Source organism: Malania oleifera, chromosome 1 (genome assembly GCF_029873635.1).
Source record: "Malania oleifera isolate guangnan ecotype guangnan chromosome 1, ASM2987363v1, whole genome shotgun sequence".
Taxonomy (NCBI): domain Eukaryota; kingdom Viridiplantae; phylum Streptophyta; class Magnoliopsida; order Santalales; family Ximeniaceae; genus Malania; species Malania oleifera.
The window spans coordinates 7747770-7768714 of record NC_080417.1 but is presented as its reverse complement, the minus strand read 5'-3'; the positions used below and the strand labels follow the sequence as shown (position 1 = coordinate 7768714).

General features: G+C 35.8%; 1 protein-coding gene across 1 annotated transcript; it reads right to left on the bottom strand.

Moving 5' to 3' along the window:
• Window positions 1–264: 264 nt before the first annotated feature.
• On the bottom strand, window positions 265–2968 carry LOC131144713 (receptor-like protein 44). The gene is made up of 2 exons (XM_058093548.1): window positions 1707–2968; window positions 265–1022 (listed from the first exon to the last, which is right to left on the bottom strand). The coding sequence occupies exon 1, from the start codon at window positions 2637–2639 to the stop codon at window positions 1809–1811; it is 831 nt and encodes a 276-aa protein (XP_057949531.1). The 5' UTR covers window positions 2640–2968; the 3' UTR covers window positions 265–1022; window positions 1707–1808.
• Window positions 2969–20945: the final 17977 nt, after the last annotated feature.

Here is a 20945-nt window from a genome sequence, read left to right as displayed (position 1 = left end):
AAACTTTAAAAATAAAATTATCTTATATAAATAAAAATCTTAAATTTAAATTTATATGAATTTGAATAAAATATAAAAAATTTATAACTTGAAATTCATACTCCCCAAATCGCAATATTAAAATAGTGTTTGAAAGTATGAGTTTTGAATTTTGAATTTAAATTTAAATGAATTTAAATAAAATTTAATATAATTTTATATTACATCTTATTTAAATTTAAAACAACTTCAAATTTAAGTTTCTTGACTAAGATTTCAACTATTCACTACCAATCTGTAGTCTTAAATTAAACCTTCTCTTATAAAACAATACAAAAATACAATGCATATTTTCATAATACCGTACCAAACCCAAGTTGACTATGGACCTTTTCAACCTCCAATACATGTAATCTAAAGCAATTACAACTTCTATTCACATACTAAGATTCATTAATGAAAAATTAAGAGTAAACACCTAAACCCCAAATTGACCCGGAAGGGATGCGAGCTTAGGACAACAGAAGCAATTCCAATTCCAATTCCAGATTACCCATAAAACCCATAAATCCCAAAAGAGAAAAAAAGAGGAAAGGGATGAAAGCAGGCCACCAGCCACAGGACACCTTGATGGGCAATCACTTCAGCCATGATGTGTGTCGTCGCCTCATGCATCTTCATTAATCATCATCAATCCAGGGGGAAGATTTCAAGTAGTCCTTGCTGGGTTCCCTGCATCACATCATTAATGCAGAGCTCTGGAAAGTGTCAACTGTAAACATCCTTTGAAACCAAAGTTCATTTTGGTTTGCTTTTTCTTCTTTTTAAAAATGGCTGATCGAGTTTTGAGTATAGTTAGCTGGGCACCGGAGTCCAGCTAGTCCATGCACTACAACCGAGAAATTAAATGGGGGGGAAAAATAATTATGTATGAAGGAAATTAAGCTAGCTTGTCCGTTGCCGGAGAAAGGTACAGACGTACAAACGCCCACTGGTGTGCCGAGGCAGATGACAGCAGCCAGCGATCTTCCCGGAACATTTGCCTGCCCACAGTGCAACCATCACCTCATCAGCCCAACAAACCTTCCTCGCAACTCGACAAATTCAATTCTGGTCGCACCCATGTGGATGCGGTGGTAGTTACTACTAGCCTACTAGCTAGCTAGCTAGTGGCCGGCCGTGGATGATCGGTGGTGGCGCCGCTGGCGGATGCGGCTTTGCCCGGTCCACTACCGGACCACGTTGGCAAATGTGAATCCACCCACATGAAGGGAATTGATGAATTGGATTACGGTTTGAACAAACTAAACTACTTAGAGGTTTTTAATTAGGATGCGCAAAAACAAATAATTTTCAACAGTGGCTTGTACTGCTGATTTCAGCCCACTGCAGACAAAATTCCACGGTGCACTTACAGAGAGAGAGAGAGAGGTAAATAATGAAGAGTAAAAGAGTTGCAGCATTTCACCAGAAGCTTACAGCTAGCTTTATGTAATTTGAATTGGTTTATACATTGTTAAATTTGTGAACAAGAAGCACAAAGAAGGGGGAAAAATCCAAAAGGGTTAATGAAAGTGGAAAAGGGCAATAAAAGGCCCTCCGGGGAGATCAGCAAAAGACAACAGCTGATGAGAAAAACCCACCGAATCAGAACAATAAGAGAAGAAAACAAGAGCAACCCACGCCTCTTTTAAGACACCTTATATCCAATCATGCATCAAACATACCTGATGAAGCAATTAATTCGATCGACCAGTGCTCAATTAACCTTCCCTTCCCATTTTCAGTTCAATCTATATCTATAAATAATAATAGTAATAATCAATGAATCAGTAATCGGGCATGAGCTGGCTAATCTTCCCTTCTTCGGCGACCATTTTCTGCTCTGTAACTCTCAACCATATGCAAACGGCGGTAAAGCTGAGCACCAAACTTGCAAACCCACTTCCCAGTCCGATCCCGACAATGGCCAGGACCGAAAGTCCCTTGCTCTTCAACGGCGGCAAAGGGTACCCGTAAAGATCCTTGTTCCCCTGGAACGACGTTGCATTGAATCTCGGGAAATTGCCGCTCCGGTTTCCGAGGGACGGCGGAATCGGCCCGGAGAGGCGATTGTTGGAGACATCGAAGGCGGAGAGGCGCGCGAGAAGGCCGAGCTCCTGGGGGATTTGGCCGGAGAGGAGGTTGTCGTGGAAGTCGATGACGTTGAGGTAGGCGCAGGCCGAAAGCTGGGGCGGGATTTGGCCGGCGAGGCGGTTGGAGGACAGGTTGAGGACGGCAAGGTTGACCAGGAACTGGATTTCCGGGGGGATGGCTCCGGCGAGGGCGTTGGAGGAGAGGTCGAGGGCCTGAAGATTGGTGCAGTTGGAGAGGAACGGCGAAATGGAGCCCCTGAGATTGAGATTGGTGAGGGAGAGCTTGTAGATTCGGCCATTGTTGCAAGTGGCGCCCTGGAGGTAGGAGGTGAATCCGCTGCAGGGGTTGGCGAAGGTGGCTTTCGTCCAGTTCTGGAGGCTGTTCGTCGGGTCCTCCAGCGACTGGCTCAGGTGGGTCAGGCAAGCTTCGTCGTCCGGATCCGACGACGACGGCGGAGGGATGCCGAAAAAAGTACTAATTAGCAAGCACACAAACACCCGGAACCACCAAACCCGAACACCCATCTGATATTATTTATATATATATAATTAAATAGAAAGATCAGTACTGCCAACCCCTGCAGATTATATGTCTAATATCTTCTTCTTCTTCTTCTTCTTCTTCTTCTTCTTCTGGTTCTATGAAGGCAAAATTTGAGACGAAGAACTGGGGGACATAGAGAGTGGGGTTCAAAGACTGGAGAGCATGTTTTCTAATTCTTTATTTCATAAAGGTTTGGGGTTGGACCTTGTTGGGGTAGGGAGAGGGAGGTGGGAGTGACTTGGGTTTGGTGAAAACGAAAGGTAATAGGGGCACGAGTGAGGGAGAGAGGGGCGGGCGAGGTGGTGGGGGCGGCGACTGTACCAGTTTGGGTGGGGGATGGTGACGGGACAGAAGGGTATGTGTCCTTGGGAGGGCATTGTGGTAATTTCGTGGGGTCTGGGAGGGGTATTGTGGTCCTCGGGTGGGGTTTTAATCTGGGGAACCGGCGGGCAGCGTTGTCGATCTGGATTGGCACGTTGAAGGGAACCCATTTCCCTGTATTTTTTTTTAAATGTAAAATAAAATAAAATAGGATTTGTTGGTGCAGTATTTCCGTGACGCGGAATAATGAAATCAAGTCATTAATATAGCCACATGAGATCACCGCAACCGTCTGATCTCCATGATGATCCACCTGATCGTCATTTATCAGATCAAAACAAATTGTCCAGCCAGAGGCCTCCGCCACTCATACTCTGATGTGCTTACGCTGGACCCCGGGCCCCACCCTCCAGTACCCGTCTTCCGTATTCCTGCTTTCCCATTTTACCCTTCATTTAAAAATTAACCAAAATCCTCGGGGTGGCAAAATGGTTTGATGATTCGGATCATATCAGAGTGGGACTTAAAATGGATTTGAGTTTAGGTTACTTATTTATAAATGAATAAATAAATCAAAAATCTAAATCGGATTAACTAATAAATGAGTTAGAATTTTTAAAATTAATATTTATTTTTTTATTAATATCTCAACAGATGTGAGTTAATAATATTTGTAATTTTTTTTATCAATTAAAAGTCTATACTTGACTTAATGTCTCAAATATTCATTACTGGAATATCGCTCATGAGAACACTTATTTGTTTCTACTTTTAAAAAAAATATGATTTAAAATTTAAAAAACAACCCTATAGCCTATTTGTTATTTTTTGTTCTTAAATATTTTTAAAAATATGATTTTATAACTTGTATCTCATCTTTATCATACATTCTTAAAAACACATAATTTTGTTATGAAAAATAAATTATGCGAAATATGGATGCTGCCCCATCTTCCACCTCTTCGATTTTTCCACCCCAATAATTGTCATGTTATCCATATTGCCCTATAAAAGGGTATCCTACCCCTCTCATTTGGGACATATATCTTTGCATGCTTGTATAAACATTGCATGTTTGGATATTCACTTGCATGCTTGAAGTAAGTAGAGTATATAGAAAGAAGATGAGAGATAAAGAAAATATATAGATATTTTATACAATGCCGGTTCCGATATTTTGTATAAGTCATGTTCCATATCATATTATAATTCCTCTCGTGATAGTAAAGTTTTGATCTCATCCGTCCATGGAGTAGGCATAGGCAAACCACGTAAATTTCTATCTCGTCTCTATTTATTTATTGTCCTATTTATTTTTTTGCATCTTTTATAACAAATTTATATATATAGAACTCAATTTTTTAAATAAAAATTTAAACGGGTCATCAAATAGTATCTGTCTTAAACCAGCTAATTCATTTATTAATTCGGTTGGTTTTGATTTAACTTGATCCGCTTATAAATGGGTCACCCCTCCTAAACTCAAACTTGATTTAAACGAGATTGATAATAGGTCATTCGTTGGCTTTTAACTCATTTTGTCACCCCTACCTACCTAGAAATTTTCCTAACTTCTCAAATATTAAATTCAAAATACTAGCTCTCTTGGTGGCTTGGTGGTTTTATCTCGAGAGACATCTTAACAAAATATAAGACTGAGTGGGTCTACACCTACAATAGGCCATGCATCCCACTCGTGTCTTTACCGAGATGCCTCACGAGATACCGCCTCTAAGACGTCTCATAAGACCCAATCTTTTGGAAAAGCTAATACTTCCCAAATTAAATATACTTTAATAATAATAGAGTTCTTCCTAAAAAAATTGTGTATACTTTTAGCCATATATCACTTTTAAGATTTATAATTTGAACATTTAATTTGAATTTATGTGAAACTTAAACAATGAAATACAACAAAATATGATTAATTTTTTCCCTTAAAAAAAACCACTTTAATTCAAAATTCATGCTCCAAAGCATCTATAACTTTCATTATGAAATAATAATAACAATAATAATAATAGACTTTTATCTATTTCTAGTTCGGGGGCATGTTACTCTCATGGTTTCACCAACATCTTTATTACTTGCGTTGTTATATGGTTTCATTGATTTTAATAAACAAAGAAAGATTTAGTCTCCAAGGATGGTTTAGGTGGCAACTCAAAGCTCTTCTAATTAAATGACTAGGGTTTGAATCATGGAGCCTATGACTTTCCATTTAAGATAATACTTTAGTTTTTAAGTGAATAGTGATAAAGAGACGGACTCATTATTTTCATGGATTAGAGTGTTCAAAGAGCCTTGAATACCATTGTTTTAAAGAAAAAAGAAAAAAGAAAGAATTTGAACATCTTTAAATCGCATTTTTTTCCTATGCCGAATCCCATTGAGTTTGTCAAAACTAAAATTAGAAATTTTGTAAGATACATTCAATAAATAACAAGCAATTATTTCTCATACCTAATCAAGCAATTATTTCTCATACCTAGTCAAATGTTTGTTACATATAATCTCATTGAGCCAATAAATAAAATAATTTTTGAATGACTAAACTCTCAAGCATATATTCAAGGTATGCAAATTTTTTTTTCCTATGCCAAAACTTATTTGAAGAATATACTTCGTTGGCGATGGAAATTCTTTTCTTAACAGGCTAAAGCATATTAGTATATAAAAATCTTAAAAAAATGCTTGTCACAAATGGATAAATAACAACAAATCAAGTTTCAAGTCTCATTAGATAAAGTTGGTTATATAAGTCATCTTTTATTAATTTATAAGATTGTAAACTAAATAATGATGAAACGACTCAAAAGCTGATGATATTTTTATCATAATGAATGATTATTGATAGAATGATACTGTTTTCAAATAAATATAATCCATTTTTTTTATTGTTTCGACTAGTATCCTTTTTGATAATTTTTTTTTTTATTGTCTTGTTGGGAAAAAAATGTTATAAGCTTGAGCACAATTTTCTTTATGAGAAACTCCAAATAGAAATAACCATTTGATCAAACAAGAATAAATGGGCGGCTTTAATCTGGTAGAGGCCGGTTGAGAACACCTGACGTAATAAAAAAAAAAAAGGGCGGCTTTACACAAACACACAAACAAGTCTTGGTATAGGTACAAGTTTGGATGATGGCTATGGGATGTCCATGTTGATATTTTGTAAAAACAGTATTTCAAAAGTCGTTAATACTTCTCTCTTCTTATGGTCATTTAAATAATTTATTTAACTTTAGTAACAATTCTAAAAATGGTTATGATTGTCTATGTGACCTTTTGTGTTAGAATTGGTGTATTACCAAGAGAGGGGTAAATTGGGTATTTAAAAAATTATCTCTCAGGTTCAACTAAACCAGCAGTAGTAATACACAACCTAAGGTCTTTCTAAGCATATATCAATTGCACAGATAAAATTAATATGTGGAAATTAAATCATGCGCAACATTTACAATATATCGAATATAACATACATGTGCAGGAATATAAAGTGTTGAAAATTAAAAGTAGACACACGATATGTTATCAGGGTTCGGCCAATACTGCCTACGTCCCTACCTCAAGCTCACAAGTAAGAGAATTCCACTATGATTGCTCACTTATAAGTGGAGCGGTACCTAATACAACACCTTATAGGATGGTGCACCCAGTTCTCTTAACCGGGTCTCAACTAGTTCAGAACTATTTATAGGACTAGTCTCCCTCTTCCGATCATACGTCGGGAAATATAACAAATATTCAAATGAAATATTTTGTACAACCAAATTGCTTCTAATACAAGCAGATATGTACCACTATGCACAATCAATCAATGTACTCAAGTATGATATGAATATAAGCTCAAGTGAGTATGTGTGCTTTTCTCTCAAATATATTTTTATGTAAAAAAGTGAGAGAAAATAATAATGATGATCTTTGATCTAAATACAAGATATTTAATAGATGTTTTCCAAAATATAAAACTCAAATAATATCTCCTAAAATATTTTGCAAAGATAAGTGTACGAGATATTTGGGAATGTGCTTACAAAAGTATTTATGAAATAAACTCAGTGTAAGCTTTGAAGGAGTTTTCCCAAACAAATATTCAAGGAAAATAATACGGGAAATACTTTAAAGAATTACTCTCACAATGATTTTCAAAGATGAAGTGAGTATGAGAGTGAATGCTAGGAAAGATATGCCCAAAATAAAACTTCTTTTAACAATCTTTCGAGAACAAATGATTTGTAAGTAAGGGAGTGAAAGAGAAATTAAAAGCTCTCTTAAATTGATTTTCAAAAGGAGTATAGGAGAGTTAAAAATTTTAGCACAATGAGTTTTTGGGAGAAATTAAATTCTAAGCATTAGTTTTAAAATTGAGTAATAAGGGGCTATTTATAAACACATGCCAAAATATGACCGTTAGGGACACATTAGGAATTTTAGACAAGGTTAATTAAGAATTTAACCCTAATACCCTTAATTACACGCGGTAAAAATGTGACAACCCGAGAGTTTCGGTCGCCCGAACAGACACAATCAGAAAAGTTGATTTTATGACTTTGGGTGCCTGGTGAGTAGTTCAGGTGGCTGAACCAAGGCAATTTTCCAAACGCTCGAGGTTCAGTCGCCCAATTCATAGTTCGGTCTGACGAACTTTTCATTTCGGTCACTTGGAGTATATTTGAACTTAAAGTTCGGGCGCTCGGGGACAGTGGAAAGTGTCAGCCTTTATGTTCGGTCAACCGAGGAAATTTAGTTCATTTTCAGTTGTCACCCGGGCCTCAGTCAACATGTTGACTTTTTGCCATTCGGTCGATTGAGACAGTTTTAACACGCCAAGTTCAATCGCCCGAAGTCCTTTCATACTTAAGATTAGGTCTTGTTTTGAGTTTAAAGTTTACCTCTATTAACATTGATGTGACTTATAAAGTAGAGGGGATTTTTCCAAGTGACGTGTAAGGATCTAGGGTCTATCTAAGGTCACTTGAGCTAACCCAAAAAATTCGGCATCGATCAACTTGATCCCTAAGGTCCTGTGGTTTCCTATGATCAAATTATGATCTTTTGAACTTTCCATTCATATCATACATGTCATGCATTATTACAAATCAAAATATAAAACAAAATACTATTACAACAAAAAACAAATGTCTTCTTCTTTTGTTCTCGAATTTGCATGGAGTACACCAGGGTATGTGCTTATGGTCTTTTTGGCCTCCATCAAACCTCTCTTATGTGTGTGTTTTGAATTAATGACCTGTTTAAATACTAGACACACATTAATTCCAAATGTTTTGTCAGCATCAAAATAGGGATCGGATTCAAAAAGTCAACATTTTGTAACCATTGTTATCAATCGTTTTATGATTATTGTTGTTAATCGTTTTTATGACCGTTGTTGATTATTTTATAATCATTGTTTGTATACATACATACATACATACATATCTCTTAAGGTGAGATATGTTTTGGTATAGGGATTTACCATGATTTTCTTATTCTTCCAAACAAAATTATTCTCTTTGAAAAAGTTATTTTCTTACTGATTTGATGATAATTTCTTTCTTGTATTTATTTTTATAATATATGTTTGGGTTAATCAAGTCGTGTCGTTCCTGTCTCTTGATTGGTAAGTGCACTTCAATCAAAAATACTGTTTTATTTTGAAGTAGATGCCAACGAGACTTCTGCACCATATTAGAGGGCCAAAGGATCGTGAACTTATTATTCATTGAGATATTATACGCAGTAATATATTTAATATATATTTTGTAACATTATATATATATATACATATATATAATATTTTAATTAATTATACATACTTGATATCCCAAAACATAATATATAAAAATAAAATTAATTTTAATATAAGAAAAACAATTATCTTACAAATTATGTTAAAATTTGGCCAAGTTGATACAAATTAAAATACAAACTCAAAAATTATACTCCCAAACACAATATTATAATTTTTTCAATTTATAATTGGGTTATAATTAGTATTTTTTTTTTCTTAAAAAAAGTACAATATAATTGTTATGCAAAAGGGCAGTAGTAGATTTGTCCAACCGCCTTAAAAGGACTGAGGGCATGGTCGTTAAATTAACTGAAAAATAGTCAAATATATAGATGCACACTGAGATATGATACATGATGTGATGTGATATTATGATATTCTAAGCAAGACCAACACATTCCGTGTAAGTTACAAACCATTGCTTTTCCTAAAGAATGGACAATATTTTTATATGTATATATTATTCAGCCGATTCCTTTGTCTATTGTTCATCCTTAGTCTATATCCCCAAACAATTTTTTCATTTTTATTTTTTTTATGTGGGTGTGTCTCTTAAGCATGACAAATCCTTCTTTCAACACTTACAATAAAGGAAAATGATGGGCGTCTCGAGCCTATAATGATATGAATCTATGTGGCAAGACATATTGAAACATACAATATGTCTTGCCGTGTTGACCCGCGTCATCACAGATTTGAAACATACAACATTTTTGTATTATAAAAATAAGACAATAGGAATGAGTTCCCTTTACAAGTTTCAAACTTTCGTAGATTTTTCCTGTGATTTCAAAAATTTTGTAGATTTCTTCTAACATTTGATTTTTTAAGACGCCTATATCCTCTAAGAAAAAGTTTTCTTTCTATCAATATAAAATAATATTTGTATCTTTTTGACAAACTTAATAGGAGATTTATAGAATATCTAAAATATTAAGAAAGAATTTTTAAAATTTTGAAATTTTATATGAGAGACTATCGTGTTTTTTCCAAATTTCAGAGAAAGTTAGTATTTTTTACTTTAAAATTTATTTAATTATTTTGTTAAACGTATGGATAATAGTTATGAGTAAAATTGTTTTTTGTTATTTTTGAATTTTAAGTCAGACGAATTGTTTGAATCTTTAAAATTATCTTAAGTCAGAAGAGGGCGTGATCAATTTTATAGGTCTTTTTTTATTTAGCAAACCTCCAATTTTTTTTCTTTTTTTATTTATGTATCTTTTTAACTTATTAAACATTCCAACTTTAGGACTTTCATTAAGAAAATTTGTGGGTGCAATGTCCCCATTGCTCTTCACAAAAACCTATAACCCATTTTTCCTTAAACAATAATAGGAATAGAGCTCCTAACCACCCAATTCCATTTAGAAGAGGGATGATCAGCAGACAGCAATTGGCTCATGGCCCAATTGTATATGCTTTCTTCAATTAATACTCTTCTTATGTCTAATCTTTATCTTAGTGGAAGCACATGCAATTTTCAATTTGCTCTTATTTTATAATTATTTATTTTACAACACACATCAAATAAAAATATTTCTTGAGACAGACATTATTTTTCCTAAAAGATATCGTAAACCAAACGACTTTAAGGCTTAGTATGAAGCTTAGAAAATATTAGAGAAAGGTATGGAAAATTTGAAGGAATCTAGTTTTTTATGTTTGGTTATTAAGAAAAGTGAGAAAAAAAAAATTAAAAGTAAACTAAACCAATAAACAAAAATTTGATTTTACATATTATTAACATTTGATTTGTTTTAATTTTTAATCATATTATAATAAAATTTTTCTTTTAATAGTATTTGACACAGAAATAAAATATAGTGCATAAAAAATAAGTTTTCTTTCTATTTTTCGAACAAAATTCTTGTTCCAAAGAAACCCTAATGGGCAAATTGCTATTCACTTTTGCTTTGAAAATTTGTATCCTCAAAAGAGAGACCAATTAGTTCTACAGTCACAGTTTTCTTCTACCTTTTTTCCCTTGATTGGGAATTGGCAATGGCATGCGCACCACTGCACTGCAGGCGTGCTGCTTTAGGTTAAAATTCAAATTGAAAAAAGGTTGGTAGGGAAAGAGTCGCACTGTATATATAATTATATAAATAAATATTCAAAGAAGAACATCAATGTTGCTGGGAATTGGGTTTGCCCTAATTATCTTTGATTGCTTTCCTTTTCATGCTTTGGTCATAGTCAAACCCTATAACTCTTTTGGTTGACCCAGCCTCTTCCCAAAAAAGTTTTCCACAATTTACTGCCATTAGTTAGCCCATGCTTACGGTAATTGTGGGAAGAAAACCATTATCTTTTCACAAAGTCTCTTTTCCATTTTCTATTTTAATTTAATTTATCGATTCAAACTTATCTGCATCAATTTCCCTGTCGACTTGTTTAACTTCAAAGCGTTCAAATTCATCTACAATCAATTTTGTTTAAACTCGGTGTCAAAACCTTATTTATTTACTTTAAATTATTTGTTACTTTTTTCTTTCTCTATTATGGTCATAACAACAGCGAATTATTTTGAAATGTTTTTATAAGCTGTTCAATTAGTCATCATTGTGTTTGAAAATATGCCTTTACGGTTTTGCACTACTCTATTTTTACAAATAAAAGCGTAACTTGTTCATTTATATTAATAATGTTGCATTTGTGTGTGACTATTACACTTGGTGGGACTCATAAACAAAGGAAGAAAATCATATGGATGAATTCATTGGTGCTGTGCAGTAGGGACTCGTCGTCTAGTGTGCCTCACTCATCGACGAGTAGCATCTGAGAGCCAAAAAAAATGCAGAAGTTTTGAAATATCGAGAGTAGGAAAATCAGAAATTCAAAGACTTGTCGACGTGTGCTCTCGGTACTGCGAGAAAGAATTCACATTTTGAATTGGAATGTTGAGATGGTTGGGTATTAGGAGGGAAGCCTTTGAGGGGTTGATAAATATGTCTTTCTGGGCATGTTTTGATAGTAGAGAGATCATTGTATCAAGTGTATTGTGTACTTTCATTTCATAGTGAAATTCTTGTGCTGATTGCTCCCGTGGATGTAGGCTTTGCTGAACCATGTATATTATCGTGTTGTTTTCTTTATTTGCTTTCATATATATTGGTTGTGCATAACTTGTGTTTTGGTGCTTCATCGTTTGCTGCAATTTACATATTCTGCTGTGCATCCTATACTCGATTTTCACAACAAATTGGTATTAGAGTATTGTTGTCATGGCGTTGGGATCTTCTTCTGCAAGATTTGATGTTGTCAAATTCGATGGAACCGAAAATTTCATTTTGTGGCAGAGAAGAGTTAAGGATATACTTGTGCAACAAGGGACGGTGAAAGCTCTACATGGTGTTCAACCGGATGAAATGGATGAGGCGAATTGGAGGCAAAGGTCGTTTCTACAATACGCTTGTGCTTGGCCGATGAAGTTCTCTATCATGTGATGGAGGAGGATTCTCCAGTGATTGTGTGGCTAAAGTTAGAAATTCGGTACATGTCCAAATCACTTTCTAATAAACTATTTCTTAAGCAGCGTCTTTATTGGCTTAAGATTGTTGATGGTTCGAACTTAAATCAACATATTAATGCCTTTAATCAAATCATAAGTGATTTGATGCAGGTTGATGTTAAGTTTGATGAAGATGGTAAGGCTTTGATGTTACTAAATTCTTTGCCAGCAACTCATACTTATGAAAATTTACTTACCACCCTTACATAGGGAAAATAAACTTTTAATTTAGAAGAGGTGACAAGTGTCTTACTAAATTTTCATCAAAGGTTGAAAATATGTGATGAAGGAGAAGGACTTGTGGGGAAAGGTAACAATGAGTGTGGCAAAGGAAAGTTCAAAAGTGGATTAAGTCAAAAATCTCATTCTCAATCCAAGAATAAAAACGATATCCGGTGTTATAAATGTGGTAAAAAGGGGCATGTTAAACCGGAGTGTCCAGATTAGAAGAAAGGAAATGTTGAAAAGCATGAAGGGACTTCAAAATCGGCGAATGTGGTTCAAGAAGGAAATTCAATTTGCAGTGATGGTGATGTTCTTTTGGTTTCGTCGAGGTCGAATCACCTTACGGACTCATAGATACTTGACTCGACATGTTTTTATCATTTGACTCCAAACAAGAAGTAGTTCAGCACTTACAGGTTGTTAAATTCAGGTTTAGTTCTTATAGGTAATGATGTTTCTTGTAAAATCATTGGCATAGGAAATGTTAAAATAAAAATGTTTGATAGTGCTATCAGAACTTTGAGTAATGTATGACATATACCGAAGTTACGGAAGAGTTTGTTTTCACTTGACACCTTGGATTGTAATGGTTTCAATTACAAGTCCGAAGGTGGAGTTATGAAAGTATGGAAAGGTGATCTGACGGTGATGAAAGAGCAAAAGTTAGATGAGAATATTTATACATTGTAGGGAATTACTATTATAGGTGGAGTTGTAGCCGTAGATACTAAATATGATGAAACTGTCTTGTGACATATGCGTCTCAGGCATATAGGAGAACATGGTATAAAAGAACTTCACAAGAAGAGACTCTTGAAAGGTATGAAAACATGTAAGCTAGATTTTTGCAAGATTTATGCTATTGGAAAACAAAACAGGGCAAAGTTAAAACACAAGACGAAAAACATTCTTGATTATGTACATTCCGATGTTTGGGGTCTGGATAGAGTAATGTCAAGAGGTGGACATGTGTATTATGTGAGTTTTGTTAACAACTACTCACAGAAAGTTTGGGTGTACTTCATGCAGCACAAGTCTGATACGTTTGCCAGGTTCAAGTTGTGGAAAGCTGAAGTGGAAAACCAAACGGGGAGGAGAATCAAATTTCCAAGGTCAGATAATGGGATTGAGTACGCTAATTCGAGGTTCATGGAGTTTTGTGAGAAGCAGGGCATTAAGAGACACTTTACCGTTCACCAGACACCTTAGTAAAATGGTGTGGCTCAAAGGATGAATTGAACTCTAGTTGAAAGAGTTCGGTGTATTAGGCTTAATGCAAGGCTACCAAAGAACTTCTAGGCTAAGGTAGTTAATATGATTTGTTTTCTGATAAACTGATCACCCAGGGCATCATTAGAGGGGAAAGTGACAGAAGAGGTATGGACGGAAAATGCAGTAGGCTACTCTGAATTGAAGGTATTCGGGTGTCCGGTCTATGTTCACGTGTCTAGTGAGGAGAGATCGAAGCTTGACCCAAAATCTAGATGTTGCATCTTTTTTGGATATCAAAAGGGTGTGAAGGGGTACAAGTTGTGGGATCCAAAGGCAAACAAGGTGGTAATTAGTAGAGATGTAGTCTTTAATGAGAAGGTTTTGGTGAAGCGTACTCAAGATTGTGATGAACAAGATTAGGAGCCAGAAAGCTGGGGCAGAGACGAATATGTTGTGCATGTGGAGTTGGAAGCTTAGGGCATTGACAATGATCATGGTCCTTTGGTTACAAGAAGTTCTAGCTCGGGAAACCAAAAAGTCGACAATGTTCCTATACGAAGATATAGACGCACTATCAGACCACCACCAATGTAACGACTTGCCATTTAACTTGGGATTTATATATATATACTATGATATTTAAATTGCCTTGATACCACACTGAATTGAACTCAATCATCAACCTAAGCAGTGAGAAGCGAAAATCAAATAAACATATCCATATATAATTATGTACAATACCAGAGTACTAACAAGTTTCCCAAAATATACATATATGACTGTTCCCCAAATATCCTCTGTTAGACCAAGTAGTTAAGGGTCTTTCATTCCTATTGTGTTTTGATGACAACAACCCATTAGCAGTTCCTAAGTCTACTAATGTTTCTCTCTAAGTTATGTTTTAGCTATACAGAACGGCATCTGAACCAACAAACAGTCAAAGCAACTCATGCAATGACCAAAAGCACAAGCCTCTCAACGCATTCATGGACGATACACAATATACAAAGTCATCTAAAGGATGAGTGTGAGAATGAGAGAGAGACCATCTTGTAAATATCTTGTATATAGAGTAAAACTCAAAACTAAGAGCAAGAAATGGGCATATCACACACACAAAACAAAATACAAGTAAAGTTATTTAAAAATGTGAAAAGAAACCCCCAAATGGACAAGGACGTTCTTTAAACTTAAAGAACAAGTCTTAAGAAGAAGGAACTCGTCGACGAACACATGGCTTTGTCGACGAGTGTAACACAAACTTCGTCGATGAACATAGGGTTCTCATCGACGAAGAGATACCGAGAGGCATCTAAATTCAGAGCCATAACTCGTCAACGAACTCAGGGCGTCGTCGACAAATGGCGTGAAGAACTCGTCGACAAACACAGGGATCTCGTCGATGAAAATATACCAAGAGGTACCTGAATTCAGAACTAGCAACTCATCGACGAACATAGGGCTTCGTCGATGAATCTCCAATTTCGTCGACGAACGTCAGGCAGCAGCAAACATTAAATGCTGTAGAACGGCTAGTTTGACCCCTGTCTTGCATTAATAAATGCCCAACGGCTCTCCAACATTCCTCTCACCCATTTGGTGTTTAAATAGGAGTAATTGCATTTATTCCTTACCAAGAAAGTTGATATTGTAAAAAGATCATTCATTGGTGTTCTCATTTCTAGGGTTTGCTTATACACTCACTTGCCCTCTTCTTGCTGCTCTTAGTCTTGCTTTTACTCTATTGACAAGAGGACATTGAGTAAGGATTTTATTGTTGAAATTAGCTCAAAAGGAGTATTCAAGTTTACATTTATTTCTCATCTACTTCTTGTAAAGAAAGGCTCTTTGTGAGCTACTGTTGGGTGTCTCTAAGTAAGCACCTTGTTGAAGCTCTTTGTGAGCTACCATGTATTGGCTTGTCCGTCGAAGGAGAATTACAATGGATTTTGGGAATCCTTGAGTTGGTCTCAAGGCATGGACGTAGGTGGGGTGCCGAACCACGTAAATATCTTTGTGTTAAGCTTTTGCTCTCTCATATATCCTTTATACTTTTATTGTGATTTCCTGCATCTTTACATTGCAATTTTATGCACTTGCTCTTGGTAACTTTTCTATGTTTGTAGAAAGTTAGCACATCCCTAAAGAAAGTCTATTCATCCCCCCTCTAGACGCCCAACCAGGCCAACATCCTCAACAGGTGAGGACTATACAAAAATACTCCCAAAAATATACTCACTCTCTCTGACGGGGCAGTACTGTGACCCCTCTACCTGCGAGTCTGGTCCACTCGCTCAACTGGCTCACCTAAAAAATAATTCAACACTGGGATGAGCTAAAGCTCAGTAAGACGAAATATGCTATTGCTAGTGTGTGACAATGAGTTACAATACTGTGAAAATCTATTACTATATAGTCATATATCACTGAATCTGTAAAGCACAATACCAATAATATAATCTTCATCTTTTACGTGTTACTTAACATTTCTATACTTTATGTTTCTATTCAAAATACTTCTAATATATGTATATATTTTCTATTTCTATAAAACAGTATAAACATAATAATAACTGTAAACTTCCCTGTGGATAGCTGTGTGTCATGATTTAACCCCTCATGACAGGGTTGTGCGGCCCGTAGGCGGGATTTACCTTGACTGGAAAACTAGGAATAAATCACTATACTCCATAGTTTGATCAGTTCTCCTCAACCCATATCTAATGGGGAGCCTGTCCACTCGTGGGCTCTATGCAATCAACCTTTATACCACGTATTATCTGAATAGGTGGTTGCAATCTATATACTGTATGTAGCTACGGTACCGTGCTTTGTAACTGTATGGTCCAACTGGGTCTGATACTATATAATACATCTCTATACACAACTATCTGTTTTACTATGATTCTGTAATAACTGTATAAACCATGACGCTATGGAAAACTGTATCTATCTCAACTGTGTTTCTGTAATTAACTATAAATTTGTATGTCATGGTACTGTAAAACTATATAATCATGGTATTTTTGTGATTGCTGTAAAATATATTCTCTGTATATTCTATAAAACACATCTCTGAAAAATACTGTAAAATATGTTTCTATACTATATCTATATTCTCAAGCCACACAATAATTTTAAAACATATTAATCCTATTTGAAAAACTGTATAAATCTCTGTTGTAACACAATACTCTGGTGAAACATTTATAATTTTATATTGAAAAAATTCTCAAATAACTTAGCATAGCATATTTCCCTTACATGTTTCCTGCTATAAATCCCCTACTATTAACGAGTCCAACACCCGTAGGGTTCTCCACTCAACACCTTGAAATCATACATCCCAGAACAAAACATTAATATTTCTTGGCTTACATCATTTCCTACAACTGCCAGAAGGCCAAAAACTGAATAAAAGACCTTACCCTGGATTTCCAACTTCATTTCACCAACGATCCGCTTTGGTAGACTTGAAGAGAACTCCGTCAGGAACGTCGTGGTGGCCTCAAAACATCGATCCGGCGACTGACAGGGCCGAAATCGAAGGAAGAAGAGGGAGAGGCCGTAGGAGAGAGAGAGGAGAGGGTTTGCGGTTGATTTTTTGTGATTAAAATGATTTTAGGGCTATTTATACTGCGAGCTTCGTCGATGAGCCAAGTCATCTCATCGATGAGTCCTTAAGTAATTTCATCGACGAACCTTACCCTTCATCGACAAAATTTAGAGTAGCCCAAATTCTTCTCTCGATATTTTCTCGTCGACGAAGCTCGCCCTCGTTGACAAAGCTCGCCCTTGTCGACGAGGTCCTGCTGTACCCTTGTCAACGAATCCTTTGTATTCGCCGACGAGGCCCTGATAAATTTATTGGGGTATTTTCCCCAAAGTGCGATGTCGTCGACGAACGCGGCCTCCTTCTATTACTGATTCCATTTCCCTCTCTCTTTATTATTTAATTACCATTATCTTTCGGGTCGTTACAACCAAGGTATGGATTTGAAGAGTTAGTGTCTTATGCTTTTTTTACTAATTGCAACGATCCAACTACATTTCAAGATGCCATGCTCGGCCATGATAAAGGTAGATGGATGAGTGCAATGATTAAGGAGATGGAAACACTACATAAAAATCAAACTTGGGATTTGGTGGAGCTTCCAGATTGGAAGAGACCGATGGGTTGCAAATGGGTATATAGGAAGAAGGAAGCAATTTTAGAAAAAGAAGGAGAAAAATTCAAGGTATGGTAAGTGGCAAGAGGGTACTCACAGAAGAAGGGAATAGACTATGATGAAATCTTTTCACTCGTGGTCCGACACACTTTTATCAAGATGGTGTTGGGGTTGGTAGCTTATTATGATCTACATTTGGAAAAAATGGATGTGAAGATGGAGTTTCTTCATGGTGACTTGGAGGAACAAATTTATATGGTACAACCAGAGGCATTCAATGAACTAGGGAAAGAAAAGTTAGTTTGCAAGTTGAAGAAATCTCTTTACGGATTGAAACAGTCTCCAAGGCAATGGTATAAAAGATTTGATTCTTGTATGATCAAGAATAACTACAAAAGATGTGAGTATGATTGCTGCGTGTATGTGAACAAACTTGATGATGGTTCACTTATTTTCTTGTTGTTGTATGTCGATGACATGTTGATAGCTGCAAAATATTTAATTGAGGTAAATCAGTTAAAGAAACTGTTGCATAAAGAGTTTGACATGAAAGATCTTGATGCATCCAAGAAAATACTTGGGATGGAGATTCATTGGGACAGAACTGCAAAGAGGTTATGGTTATCTTAGGGCGATTATGTGCATAAGGTGTTGGAGAGGTTTAGTATTGCTGATGCAAAACTGGTGTGTACACCTCTAGTGAGTCATTTTAAATTATCTACTACAGATTGCCCAAGTACGGATGATGATATCCAGGACATGTCAAAGACCCCCTATGCTAACGTTGTGGGGAGTTTAATGTATGTTATGGTGTGTACAAAGCCAGACTTGGCACATGCTATGAGTGTGGTGAGTAAGTTTCTTTCTAATCTAGGTAGACAACATTGGGAAGCCATCAAGTGGATCTTTAGATACTAACGGGGTACATCAGACTATGGCATCATGTTTGACAGGCAATAGGGTAGTCCTTCAGTTGTGGGGTTTGTAGATGCTGATTATGCAGGGGATATCGATGACCTAAGGTCTACAACGGGTTATCTTTTTACCATTGTAGGAGGACCTATATGTTGGAGATCCATGGTTCAATCTCTGGTGGCATTGTCCACGACTGAAATTAAATATAGGGTAGTTGCCAAAACTGCAAAGGAAGCCTTATGGCTTACTAGTTTGGTCAAAGAGCTGGGCTTACAACAAGACAGGGTTATGCTGCGTTGTGACAGTTAGAGTGCTATTTACTTAGCAAAGAATCAATACACCATGTTAGAACCAAGCATATTGATGTGAGGTTCCACACGGTTCGAGAATTGATTACTTTGAGTGAACTTATATTAGAGAAGGTTCATACATCTGAAAACGCAACGAATATTTTGACAAAACCAGTCACTAGTGAGAAGTTCAAGCATTTCTTGAACTTACTCAATGTATCCAAGTGCTAGAAGGGAGACAAACCCAACTGGACATTCTAAGATCAAGGTGAAGCAATTAGATATGTTTTTTCAGGTTCTCCTAAGGGGTGTATAATCGCCAAGGTGGAGATTGTTGTATTTGTGTGTGACTCTTATACTTGGTGGGGCTCAGAAACAAAGGAAGAAAAACATATGGATAAATTCATTGGTGTTGTGCAGTAGGGACTCGTCAACTAGTGTGCCTCACTTATCGACGAGTAGATACCGAGAGTCAGAAAAATGCAAAAGTTTTTAGATACCAAGAGCAGGAAAATCATAAATTCAAAGACTTGTCGACGAATGGGCCTCACTAGTCGACGAGTGGACCTCTCTCTCTCTCTCTCTCTCTCTCTCTCTCTCTCTCTCGTCGAGGAGTGCCCTAATCGTCGATGAGTGCTCTCGGGATTGCGAGAAAGAATTCAAATTTTGAATTGGAACGTTGAGACGGTTAGGTATTGGAGGGAAGCCTCTGAGGGGTTGATAAATATGTCTTTCTAGGCATGTTTTAATAGTAGAGAGATCATTGTATCAAGTGTATTGTATACTTTCATTTTCATAGTGAAATTTTTGTGCCGATTGCTCCCGTGGATGTAGGCCTTGTTGAACCACGTATATTCTCATGTTGTTTTCTTTATTTTCTTTCCTATATATTGGTTGTGCATAAATTGTGTTTTGGTGCTTCATCATTTGCTGCAATTTGCATATTCCGCTGTGCATCCTATACTCGATTTCTATAACAAATAATTTTTTATATAAAGTGTTTTTCATTTGCACAATTAATTTCAATTTTTAGTTTTTATTTTTCTGATAAAAATGCTTATATACCGCTAGGTGCAGGACGAGATTAGGGCATACTTGGGGATTGATTTCTCCCCGGATAAAATGGAAAAATTATATAAAAGGGAATGGATTGAACCAATTCATTGTCATCCTTAATTGACCCTACATTACCATCTATACAAATTTTGAGTTTAAGCTTTAGTTTTGAGTTTCTTATATAGTTACTCTTTGTTGTATCTTCTATCAACAAGTTTAAACTCTCTCAATTAAAATAGGACATGGTTGATAAGGAGGACAAGTTATTTACTAGTGTAAAATTCATACCTAATTAATGTGATTTCAAATAAAATAAAACGTGAGTTGTGTCCTAAAGGATAAGACAAAAATGGGGGACATAAGAAATTAAGAACTCCATAGTTGTGTTCTTCGAAGTTTTTTGTTCATAATGTAGAAAAAAATTGCACTGTATTAATTGTATTTCTTTTATTTTAAGTTTTAATAAATAATAAATTAACCAATTTTGAAATCACTACACCAATTTATTTTTCTCTTGCTCCCATTCATAAAAATGCAAATTAGTTGTGGCCTTCCTATCCAACATCAAACATACAAACAAAGATTTTCAATGTTCAAGATAATGGTTGTCAATAATATGACCCTTGGAGCATCTCCTCAAAAGATGTTCTTTTAAAGGGTAACCTCTAAGAGAAAGTTCTTAAAATCGAGATTCTAATACTAAAAGGCCTCGCCAAACTATGTTATTTAGAAGAATAGTATCTTCATTAAAAATTTGAGTTTTAGGTTTGGCTATTAGTAAGCCAATA